We start from the raw sequence: 13235 nt of genomic DNA, 5'->3' as shown, positions 1-13235 counted from the left end.
AATATCTTGTGCCCATATGTTCTTCTGAGATACCTTTTTTTTCTTGTTTTTGTAGAAGTTCCTCATATTTAAGATATCAACTCTGATAATTTTGGATGAAAATCATTATTCCCAAAGCATTTTTCACTGAATAAAAATCTTTGAGTGAAGCTAAATCTACCAATATTTTCTCTCAGATTTTTTTTAAGTTATATTAGTTTTGCCTTTTAGATCTGTTAATTCACCTGGAGTTTGTGTTCTGCATACATACTGAGATGTAGGGCTCTAACTACTTTTGCCTGTATAAATATGTGAATTTTTCCAGCACATCCTGCTAAAGAATTCATCCTTTTTTACTGCTTTGAGAAACCAGCTTTGTCATAGGAGATTATCATTTATACATAGGTCTGTTTATAAGCGCTGTATTCTGTTACAACTAGGTCTGTTTGTTTCTTTGTCAGCACTAGTCTGTCTTTATTACTTTGGCTTTGTGTAGTCTCTCTTAATACCTGGGAGAGAAAACTCCCAGCTACTCTGCAAATACATACATACTTTAGGTCTTTCTTTGCAAAATTACCTTAGCTTTCCATAGACTTGTTTGCGGGGGTGGGGGGGTGTGAGGAAGGTAAGAAGCTTTTTTTTAAGTAATCTGTGTACCCAGTGTGGGGCTTGAATTTACAACCCTGATATCAGGAGTTCCATGTTCTACCAACTGAACCAGCTAGGCACCACAGTAAACAGCTTTATTAAGTTGTAATCAGGGGCACCTGGGTGTCTCAGTGTTTAGGCATCTGCCTTTGGCTCAGGTCATGATCCCAGGGTCCTAGACTTTACTGATTTTCCTTTTCTAGACTTTTCATATAAATGGAATCATACAATAAGTGATCTTTAGTGACTGCCGTTCACATGGTATAAGTTTTTCAAGATTCATCTACTTTATACCATGCATCAGTACTTTGGGTTTTTTTTTATGACTGAATGATGTTCCATTATGTGGATATACCACATTTTGTTTACCCATTCATCACTTGATGGACATTTGGATGGTGTCTACCTTCTGGCTATTATGAATTATGCCACTGTGAATATTCATGTACAAGTTTTTGTGTGGACATAGGTTTTCATTTTTCTTGTATATGTACATAGGAGTGGAATTGCTTGGTCAAATGTTAACACTCTGTGTTTAAACTTTTTAAGGAACTGTCAACTGTTTTCCAAATTAATTGCTCCATTTTACTTCCCACCAACAGTGTATAAAGGTTCCAGTTTCTCCATATCCTTATCAATTTTGGTCTTACCTATCTTTTTAATTATAGCCATCCTAGCAGGTATGAAGTGGTATTGTTGTGGTTTTCATTTGCATTTCCTTAATAATTAATGATGTTGAACATCTTTTCACATACTTGTTAGCCATTTGTAGCTCTTTGGAGAAATGTCAAATCTTTTGTCCATTTTTTTAATTGGGTTGGGTTTTTTGTTCTTTTATGTTACTCAAGAATTTAATTCATATCCTCAAACATACTTGGTTTATTGGGGTTTTTTATTTTAATTTTAAAAACTATGTCTGTCTGTCTTCTTTTTCATTTAGTATTTTGGTTTTTTGCTTATCTCTGTTCGTCAGTCTTCTGTGGGTCCTCTTTCCACAAAACAGTGGTTATGAGTTCAGGCTCCAGAGTCATTCTGCCACACATAACAGTTCTGTGTCACTTACCCAGCTGTGTGACCGTTGTTAAGTTACATAACTACTCTCTGCCTCTGTTTCCTCAAATGGAAAATGGGTGAATTGATAGTCCCTATTTCAGAAGGTTTTGAAAGGATTAAATGAGTTACCTAAGAGTCAGTTTTGGGATCTGTTGATACTGGTTTTTGTTCTCTATTTTGTTGATATCTGCCCTTAATTATTTCTTTGTGTTTGTACTCCTTGAGTTTAACACACTGACAAATAGTCAAAGCTGGACATTTATAATGAATAACTATAACTACTTAAGGTGTATCCTAGAATCTATAATTTTATGGTGGTTATATCTGACTCATTAATAGTCATATTTTTCTTCCATGTCTTAAGTTTACCAATATTAATACCATTCTGACCAAGGCAAGTAACCAGTGCCTGCACACAGCGCATTTTTCACTTAAATCCCTAACTCTTCTTCCAATTCTCTTTATATTCGTATTCCCCAAAGTTTTGATTTTGGATTGTTTGGGGATATACTTTCCTGCTTTTTTTTTCTCCATTGCTTGCTTTAAAACAAAACATTATTATTAACTATTCTTTATCATATTTGAGATATTCATAGAATTCTCTTGGATTTATTTTTGTCCTTGCTGGAGTTCCTCAAAGAGGGTCTCGGTTTTAGGGGCGCCTGGGTGGCTCAGTCGTTAAGCGTCTGCCTTCGGCTCAGGTCATGATCCCAGGGTCCTGGGATCGAGCCCCGCGTCGGGCTCCCTGCTCCACGGGAAGCCTGCTTCTCCCTCTCCCACTCCCCCTGCTTGTGTTCCCTCTCTTGCTGTGTCTCTCTCTGTCAAATAAATAAATAAAATCTTTAAAAAAAAAAAAAAGAGGGTCTCGGTTTGGTAAGCCTTCTGAGTTTTAGTATGCCTGCAGCTAAATTTATTTTATCCCTATAATGTTATTTTATCTCTGTGTTGAAGGTTTTGGGTTTTTTTCTTTCTCACTTTAAAACTCTCTCTCCAGTATCTTCTTGTTTCTAGTGTTGGTTTTAAAAAGTCAGATGTTCATCTTGTTCTTGTTCCTTTGTAGGCAGTCATTCTTTCTAGAAACTTTCACATTTTTGTTTCTGGCAATCTTAATATTTACTATAATTTGTCTAGCCTTTGAGAATTTTCTTAAATACCTGTTTGGCACTCTGAGGAATTTCAGGCTGAATTTTTTCTTTAATTCTGAGAAATTCTTAGATTATTGATACTGGTATTTCTACTTCTATTTTCCTTAAATTTTCTTTTATGTTTTCTCTGTCTTCATCCCTTTCATCCTGAAAAATTCCCTGTTTTGGAATTCTTGGATCTTTCAGCTCACTAATACATTCTTCAGTAATTGATTCTTGTACCCAATCCATCAGGTTCTTTGTTTTAGATACTGATTTCTCTGTATCAGGGATTCCACTTGGATTTTTCTGTATGACATTTTTCCATTACATCTTTAAGTATTCTCTTTTTTAAAACTGGTTTATTGTAATTCACTTTTTTTTTTTTTTTTTTTTAAGATTTTGTTTTTAAGGAGTACCCGGGTGGCTCAGTCTGTTAAGCATCTGCCTCTGGCTCAGGTCATGATCCCAGGGTCCTGGGATCAAGTCCCACATCCAGCTCCCTGCTGGGCAGGGAGCCTGCTTCTCCCTCTCTCTCTGCCGCTCCCCCTTCTTGTGCTCTCTCTCTCTCTCTCTCTCTGACAAATAAATAAAATCTAAAAAAAAAACAGTAAAAAGATTTTGTTTTTAAGTAATCATCTCTACACCCAGTGTGAGGCTTGAATTTACAAACCTGAGATCAAGAGTCACATGCTACACTGACTAAGCCAGCCTGTAGCCTCTATTTTAAATCCTTGTTTTGTCTGGTCCAAAAATTCTGCTCTAAATTAAATAATTTATCTGTCTTTTGCTGTTGTGTACTTTCAGATGTTTATCATTTTCCCCCTACAATTATTCACTGCCTTGTCTCTTCAAGATTTTGTTAGCCAAGAAATAACTGATAAATGATATATTTTTATTCAGGTGAATTTTATATAAAACAAATGGGACTTAAAATTACCCAAATTTAACAAGATATTTCAATGTTTTTTTAAATTTCAAGAATAAATTTTTTTCCTCAATAACTTGTTTAGCTCTCATGTTACTAAAACTTAGGTTTATTTATGTATACTTTTTTTTTAAGCAAGTCTAGGTTGCTGTCCTGTACCATATGCCTCTTATTAGAAAAGTGATAATTTGCAAGTTTTTATTATTAAATGGACACCAGTTATCTGGTTTAGGGCTGTGGGGGTGGGAATAATTTCTTCCACTGACATTAAGAAGGCCAGGTTGTTGGGCGCGTGGGTGGCTCAGTCCTTAAGCATCTGCCCCTCGTCTCATGTGTACACGTGCACTCTCTCTCAAATAAAATCTTAAAAAAAAAAAAAAGGTCAGGTTGTCCTTTCATTAGACTAGATCCTGGCACTGTACCTTTTCTCCTTCTGCTTCTCTCCTTTGGTGTTCATCCCCAGAAGCAACTGTGCAGTTTTACATATATTCAGTCAGCCAGATTTATTTTTAAATTATGTTATTATCATATGTAAAAGTCTTCATGTTCAAGAGATAAATTATAGGAACATAAAGCTACGTACAGCTTACTTATTATCAACAAGCTTTTTTTTTTTTTTTTTTTTTTTTAAGATTTTATTTATTTGAGAGCGAGAAGGAGAGAGAGAGAGAGCATGAGACGGGGGAAGGCAGAGGGAGAAGCAGGCTCCCCACTGAACAAGGAGCCCGATGCGGGACTCGATCCCGGGACTCCAGGATCATGACCTGAGCCGAAGGCAGTCGCTTAACCAACTGAGCCACCCAGACAAGCTTTTATTTATTTTTTTTTTTTAAGATTTTTATTTATGGAGAGAGAGGAGGGTCAGAGAGAGAAGCAGACCCCCTGCTGAGCAGGGAGCCCGATGCGGGACTCGATCCTGGGACTCCAGGATCAAGACCTGAGCCGAGGGCAGTCGCTTAACCAACTGAGCCACCTAGGCGCCCCCAACCAAGCTTTTAATAGACTCTCGAGGGTCAGCAGTTGCTGGTTGTAAGGTAATTGGAAGCAAGAAATAGCTGTAGACAGATTATTAAACAGATAGCATTGATAATATTGTGCCTTATAATTCATCTTTTTTTTCTAGGTCATCTCCTTCCCTTAAACTAACCCTTAGAACTTTCTTTCCTGCCATCCTCTTCGCCAGGTCCTATATCCTCATGACCAGGATAATAAATCTGTAGCCAAATCCTGTAGTAGACATCACTAATTTATGACATGTTCTTTGCCTGCCAAGCCTTGTGTATGCCTTTAGAATCCTTCTCAGTACAGTATTTCACAGAGCCAATTAGAGCTACCACTAAAGATGACACCTCATTGTCTTTTCTGTTTTATCAGTCTCTCTTTCCAACTAGACTATGACATTAACTTACTCATGCTATATTTTTTTGAAGGTTGAAAAGGAATAAAGGTAGAATAGCAAGCAAAGGCGTTTCCTAATATCCAAGAGACACTTTCTTCCCTTCTCTTACTCTTGTAAAGCCTTTTATATCACTCCTATGTTTGTTTCTCTAGCTGTGTGTGTTTTTCCTTCTTTCTACCTAATTAGTTTACACTGGGAAATTAGTACATGTCTGTTGAACACATGGACTAGATTTTGGGAAATCAATACATTTGTATTGAGCGTATGAACAAGATTTTGATTCTGTAATGAGTGAAAAGGACATTTCTTTCCACATAATCTCACTTCTTTAGTCTCCTGAGGTGATTTCTTCTCATATATAATTACATTTGGTATAATGATATGATATATATTTTTTTCCATCCTCCTGTTTAGATTTTTTTTGTAGAAGATCAGGTGCCACCAAATCTCTAGCAGGTGTTTGTTTTGAATGCCTTCTTCCTGGAACTAAGCAGTCGTCACTTACTGCTAAAAAGAGATAGGAATTTGAGAAAGGACAAGATAAAAGGAAATGCTAGTAGGGCAAACAAGTATTACTCTCTTTTTGTTCCTGACTTAATATCAACTAAGTACTTTAAAAATATTAATGAAAAAGACAAGAGAGAGTAGGCCATCCTTAAGTGTGCCATCTGTATGGCCATTGCCGTAGTATATGTCCCAACTACATCATTGTGTTTGTTCTTCACAACCAGACATTGACTTCATCTGCTTAGGAAGACAATGAGGGTCGAAAAGGTAAACAATTTGCCCAAGGGAAACAGCCAGTAAGGGGTAGAGTTGGGATTCCACCCCAGCTATCTCTGACTTCAAACCTTATACACACTCCTTCCCTTGTAACCATATAGGAAATTTTAGCAGATTTTTATACTTTTTTTGTATCTTTCATATTGTAGCCTTTTTAATTTGGGCAATAATTATATATAGACATATATTTTAATGTTTTATAGGTTATTTGAGCCACTGGCTAAAATGATAGGCTTCCGAGACAAATAGTTTTCTGAGCCTTTGAGGCAGTGTAGCCCAGGGATGTAGGACAGTGGTTGAGCCTCTTGTCAAATCCTGTCTCCACTGCTGCCCCACGCTGTGCAAGTTTCTGGTCTCAGATCCACCAGGGTTGTTTTGAGGATTAAATGTGGTAATACACATAGAATACCTAGCACAATGCCTGACAAATAGCAAGCACTTCATTCATGAAAATGAACAATGTGTATGGTATCGTTATATATTTACTGTATCGTGTTAAATACCTACCTTTCCATGAGATTCTGAGAATTTTCACTGACTTAACCCAGAAATTACACACTACTCTAAAGATATTTCATACCTCTTATGCTGTTATCTATGGAGCAATAACAGATACTACCTCTAGTCTTCATGTTAGTTTTCATATGTTGGTTAAATATTACATAATCACTACTATTTGAAACATCCTGTAATAGTTGAGTATCTCCTGGTCAGGAATATTTGCCTCACCAGAGGATTTAAATTATATCTAGAATGATGTGAAAAACCTGTTTAGGCAAAGGATACTTGAAATAATAGCAGTCGACACTGAGCAGCAGTAGAATTTACCAGTGCCTTTGTTTTTAACCTTCTATTGTATGAAAATACAGAATCCATATTCAATAATTAAAACGTTTGCTATCTCCTTTTCTTTTTCAGAAGATGAATAATCTTTCATTTAGTGAGCTATGTTGCCTCTTCTGCTGTCCGCCTTGCCCTGGGAAAATTGCTTCAAAATTAGCATTTTTGCCACCTGATCCTACTTACACCTTGATGTGTGATGAAAGTGGAAGCCGCTGGACTTTACATCTGTCAGAACGAGCAGACTGGCAATATTCTTCTAGAGAAAAAGATGCTATTGAGTGTTTCATGACTAGAACCAGTAAAGGCAACAGAATTGCCTGCATGTTTGTGCGTTGTTCACCCAATGCCAAATATACTTTACTCTTCTCACATGGAAATGCTGTTGATCTTGGTCAGATGAGCAGCTTTTACATAGGACTGGGATCACGGATTAATTGTAATATATTCTCATATGATTATTCTGGATATGGCGCAAGTTCCGGGAAACCAACAGAGAAGAACCTCTATGCAGATATCGAAGCTGCTTGGCTTGCTCTTAGAACAAGGTAAATCATGATTGGGAATTATTTTGCACATCTATTATGATGGTTGACTAAAATTGTCTTATATAAAAAAAAGGAAGTAGTTTTTATAACACATGTTTTGAAGTACTTAATAGACATTATATTTACCAATATATACCTATTAAGACTTAAGCTCTTAGATTGTAATTTTAAATTTTTAAAAGTAGCCTAGTTTTTTTTTCAAGTGATTTTATTTATTTATTTATTTATTTATTTATTTATTTATTTATTAAGATTTTATAAGCATCTGCCTTCAGCTCAGGTCATGATCCCAGGGTCCTGGGATCGAGCCCCGCATCTGGGCTCCCTGCTCGGCAGGAAGCCTGCTTGTGTGCCCTCTCTCGCTGTGTCTCTCTCTGTCAAAATAAATAAATAAAATCTTTAAAAAAAAAAAGATTTTATTTATTTTGACAGAGCACAAGCAGGGAGAGAGCGAGAAGCAGGCCTCCTGTGAACAGGGAGCCAGATGTGCGGCTCGATCCCAGGACCCTGGGATAGTGACCTGAGCCAAAGGCAGACGCTTAACTGACTGAGCCACCCAAGCACCCCAAAAATAGCATAGTTTTTAAGACAGATCTCATTTGTGTCTATTAGTGCATGTGTGTGATTTTCTTTAAAATTTAAGCCGATGACAAATACTTGGTTTTATAAACGTGTGGAGTGTGATGTTGCAACTTTGAATAAACAAGGGATGAGAGATAACCATGACTTAGCTAATGATTTACTTAATCTATCATTAAGAGTATAAGAGGCTGGATTGTTTTTGTTAAAATCATAAGCCAGGGTTTGCATTATTTTATGTAATCTCTTAGAAGTATGACTTACAGATATTTTATTGGAACTATTTTTAAAGCATTCTATAAAAGTGAGATTTTTTACTTTGCATTCTGGACTAATAAAATTTGGAGAGATGATCTCACACACAAAAGGTAATTTTATGATAAATCATTTAAGCAAATTCTCTTACCATGTCAGTTATTCTTTGGTTATAACAGTATATTTTTGAGAACTAGAAATTGCTTTAATCTTTCCTACTCACCAATATTGAAAAATATTTCAGTTTTGTAGATTTCAGGGTTTTTTTCATCAGATGGTTCATGTACAATAAAGATAGCTTAGTTCAAGTTATTCCTCATATTGTCCACTGATAAGCTGCCTGATTTCCAAAGTATTTTAGACTAAAGTTTAAAGGACTTAAAAATTTTATCATTTCTAATTTAATGTTTAAATATTAATGGTTTCAGGGGCGCCTGGGTGACTCAGATGGTTAAGCGTCTGCCTTCAGCTCAGGTCATGATCTCAGGGTCCTGGGATCGAGTTCCGCATCAGGCTCCTTGCTTAACAGGGAGCCTGCTTCTCCCTCTTCCTGCCACTCCCCCTGCTTGTACTCTCCCTCTCTCTCTCTCTGGCAAATAAATAAATAAAATCTTTTAAATAAATAAATAAATAAATATTGATGGTTTCAGTTAGAACCTCCACAATTTTGTTAATAGGCATAACCTTTTCTGGAAAATACTTTTAAAAGTATTTACTTCTATAAGATATATAATAAAACTATATTCTCATTACAAAGTTTCATATAAAGGGGATTCTTAAATCACTTGAAATGATATGAAAACATACCTGATGAGTTAAAAAAAAATGGTAAGTATTATAAGAAATAGGTAACAAGTTGTGGGGAGGCAGGGAATGGTAAAAATTTGTAAACTTAAAAACTGCCTTAAATGACCAGAGTCAAAATCTGCTTCAGGTATAATGGTATCAGTCCCCTCAGTCCTACAAACAAAAATAAATAAATGAGTTCCCACTTTCCAGACTCAGCCAATTGAATATAGTATAGCACCTGTCAGGAAAATATGATAATAAATACTTTTAATGACATTTATTGAGATACAACTCACTCTTTTAAAGTATAACTTCAGTGGATTGGAACAGTTTTTAAGGATGCTAAGTAATAGCAGATAGCCTTCATTATTAATGCTTCTCATAACATGAAAAGATAACTTTATTCAGCCAGAACATACTAGTATCCAATTCAGTGTTCGAAGTTTATGTTAAAAAAAAAAATCCACTCTTGTAGGTGGTTAACTTTTTCCTTTTTTTTTTTTTTTTTTTTAATTTTTATTTATTTGACAGAGAAAGACACAGCGAGAGAGGGAACACAAACAGGGGGAGTGGGAGAGGGAGAAGCAGGCTTCCTGCTGAGCAGGGAGCCTGATGCAGGACTCAATCCCAGGACCCCGAGATCATGACCCGAGCCGAAGGCAGTCACTTAATGACTGAGTCACCCAGGCGCCCGGTTAACTTTTTCCTAGTTTTCCTCTTGTCTGATGTCAATTTGAAGGAAACTTTATAAAATAATTTCTAGTCTTGACTTAATTCATCTTTTTAAACATAGTTGATGGCCACACATACTTGATGAATGAGGAACAAGGGCAGAATAGATGAATTTCAAAATAATACAACAGTCTTTGAGCTCATTATCTGTGTGCTATAATGAAAAAGTCACTGGACTGGGAGTCAGGGTACCTGGGTTCTAATTATAGGTCTGCCACTGACTTACTCTGACTTTGAACATCTGCTTCATAAGCAGCTGAACTAGATTAGGTGGTCTTTAAAGTCCTTTCTAAGTTGTACTATTCTGAAATTCTGTTACTGCTTTGAGTTCTCTGATGCTAAATTGGCATCTGCTTCTACTCTGGAGCCATTGCTAACATTAGCCTAAAACCCATAGTCGCCACCAACAGTGCTGCTATTCAGCTAACAGCAACCATACAGCCTCAAGAGTTAATGCTGATGCTGCAGATGTTCATTTTTGTAACTTCTTCACTCCTATGAAGAATTAGTCAGGTCTTTGTAAAGAAAAAGACTTTTCTCAGTTTACTTATATTTAGAGTTAGTCTGGAGTAGATGGAACCCAACCTCTGGGGCCTATCTAAATGCTTACGTATGAATGATTGGAAGAAATTAGGGGGAAGTGTGTCATTACCTGGGCAGTTCAAAGAGCCCTGGGCCCCTGGAAAGGGCCAGAGGGAGCACATGGGGTTTGTCTTGCAATTTTTTCATGTTTAGATACTTGGAAAGCTCCATTACCTTTTCAAAAGACCGGATGCTGTTGTGCAAATGGCTGTTAGCATCCAGAAGTGACTGCTCTCAGACTTCTAAAGTGGAAAAGCGTATTTGATCTCACTCTAACCCTTAACCCCACATTCGTTAGCTCCTACAGCACTTCATTTCTACTTGCAGTAGTTTACAGTTGGGACAGTTATACCATAGACAAGTAACAATGCTTGGAACATAGATTATATCTGATATATTTGAGGCAGTGAGTTGACATATTTAAATCTGCAGCATTTTTAAGGGTTAGGTAAAGGCAGTACTCGAGATTTTAGCATGAAGTTTGTTCATAATTAACTGAATCATAAGGCATTTGAAATTCTCTTCAATATGTTTATCTTTCCAATCATTAGTCCATAGTAAAGGCAACTTTCAAGAAAAATAGTAATTTGCTTTCAGCTAAAATACATATATTGTTTTATTCATTCCGTACAGTAACCATATGTAGCACTTTTCATCACTATGACCAACTTCAAAAAATAAAATGAGCCACTTTTGATGTCTAGACAACGAACTTTTGTTATTTTGAATGGAAAATAAGACAGTTAATGTCTATTAAACATCAATCTATTAAAAATAATTGGAAAAAACTGATGTACTATGTTCAGGATTTAGCCAACAGTATGCTACATTGAATTGCATAAATGATTTAATGAATTCATTTAAGTTTGAAGTTTTAAAAGACCTCAGCATTGGGCGCCTGGGTGGCTCAGTTGGTTAAGCGACTGCCTTCGGCTCAGGTCATGATCCTGGAGTCCCGGGATCGAGTCCCGCATCGGGCTCCCTGCTCTGCAGGGAGTCTGCTCCTCCCTCTGACCCTCCCCCCTCTCATGTGCTCTCTCTCTCATTCTCTCTCTCTCAAATAAATAAATAAAATCTTTAAAAAAAAAAAAAAAAAAAAAAAAAAAAGACCTCAGCATTTATTTTTCCAAAAGATGAAACAGATGAAATAAGCTAAGAATATAGATTTTATTGTAGCATTAAATATGATAATGATGGCTATGAAATATATTTTAAGTATAAAGTTGACATTGTCTCATTCTAAGTCATTCTTTATAAGATTAAGTCCTTAGAAAATGACTGACTATAGGGCACCTGGGTGGCTCAGTCGGTTAAGCATCTGCCTTTGGCTCAGCTCCTGATCCCAGGGTCCTGCTCGGCGGGGAGCCTGCTTCTCCCTCTGCCCCTCACCCCTCTCGTGCTCTCTCACTCTCCCTCTCTCAAATAAATGAATAAAATCTTTAAAAAAAAAAATGATTGAATATTTCATATCAGTCCAATTCTCCACTTTTTTTTTTAATTTCTGAACTTTGTAGATATGGCATTCGCCCTGAAAATGTGATTATATATGGCCAAAGTATAGGGACAGTACCATCTGTGGATCTTGCTGCTCGGTATGAGAGTGCTGCTGTTATTCTTCATTCTCCTTTGACTTCGGGAATGCGTGTTGCTTTTCCTGATACCAAGAAGACCTACTGTTTTGATGCATTCCCAAAGTAAGTATCAATATTCAAAATCGTTTAATTCAAAGAAATTTTTAAGGGCATTTTTTTTCATCACTTAAGGTATTCATAATACAATTCATTCAGCCATGAACTTCTATTGTATATGTATTATAGAAATTGGGAAAAATTAATTTTTGAAAAGGGTAGTGGCAGGATCCTAGTCAGGAGGCTGAAATATTTGAATAGTAGTAATCCTGATGAAAAGAGCTGAGGGCCTTATACCCTAGAGAGTGGCACTAACTAGTAGTAGTAGAGATAAGAGAATGAATTTGAGAAATGAAATTGATAGAACCGAGTGTCAAAGTGAATAGAGGATGCTAAACAAAAGAACTTGAATGTAATTCCTAGGGTTCTGACTTGAGCTGCTAATGAATAATGGTACCATTCAGTGAGATAGAATATTGGAGGAGAGGAAGAGTAAAAGAGAAAATGAGACATGTGCATGAATATTAGTGAATGGCATCTGATGATAGCTGATTTACAAAAGAAGTGAATTGCAAAAAAGTTCTGTCTTAAATTAACTTGAATGTATTGCCACCACAAAATCTGCAAACACAGTTTTATTCAAATTTGAAAGGACTACTTCTCAAGACAAGATGAAAGTTCCTCTAGCTCCTCTTCATAATTGGAAAAAACTGATGGCCCATTTATCTCAAAAGGAGAAGGCAAGCAGTGAGAAGCTGGCAAATTTCATTCTTATTTCTTTTCCCCAATTGGCAGCCATACTAAGAATTTTTTGTGAATGATAGGTGGGCCAAAGGCCAGAGTCATCACTTGCTTTTTTATAAAAACAACAAGGGTCATTTCAAAAGCAAATTTTTTCATCATTAGCCAGTAAGGCGTCACTTTTGTAGGGAAGCTAATGGTGGGAATATATGAGCAGGCTGTGGGAGGTTTTTTGTTTTTACATTAATTTGGGGTTTGTTTTATGTTTTAGATAATGGTATATTGGAAGGTATGTGCATTATACTGCTTCTAATGGAAAACTAAGAATGATGGAGTATTTGGGGAAATGGGGTAATGTTTTTGCCCCCTGTATCTCTGTCCAGCTCCCTCTTTCATTTCTGCTACGCCAACAAAGAGAGCAGCACTTAACTTCAAATTGTTTGAAAAAGAACATAAATCTATTTTTATTTGTTATAATTCCTTTACTACCGAACATTTTTTTTTATTATGTTAGTCACCATACAGTACATCATTAGTTTTTGATGTAGTGTTCCATGATTCATTGTTTGCGTATAACACCCAGTGCTCCATGTAATACATGCCCTCCTTAATACTCATCACCGGGCT

The 13235-nt window shown here is 36.4% G+C and overlaps 1 protein-coding gene across 2 annotated transcripts in view; it reads left to right on the top strand.

The window, feature by feature from the left end:
* ABHD17B (abhydrolase domain containing 17B, depalmitoylase) overlaps window positions 1-13235 on the top strand; it is a 50956-nt gene that overhangs the window by 34777 nt on the left and 2944 nt on the right. For both annotated transcript variants that reach the window (XM_036080037.2, XM_036080047.2), the window contains 2 exons: window positions 6833-7302; window positions 11754-11933. In XM_036080037.2, the coding sequence (XP_035935930.1) occupies window positions 6836-7302; window positions 11754-11933 (647 nt within the window). In that variant the 5' untranslated portion in view covers window positions 6833-6835. The remainder of the gene's footprint in view (window positions 1-6832; window positions 7303-11753; window positions 11934-13235) is intronic.

The sequence above is a fragment of the Halichoerus grypus genome, chromosome 14, assembly GCF_964656455.1.
Source record: "Halichoerus grypus chromosome 14, mHalGry1.hap1.1, whole genome shotgun sequence".
NCBI lineage: Eukaryota > Metazoa > Chordata > Mammalia > Carnivora > Phocidae > Halichoerus > Halichoerus grypus.
The sequence above is the reverse complement of the archived record's forward strand: the minus strand, read 5'-3'. Positions and strand labels throughout refer to the sequence as shown.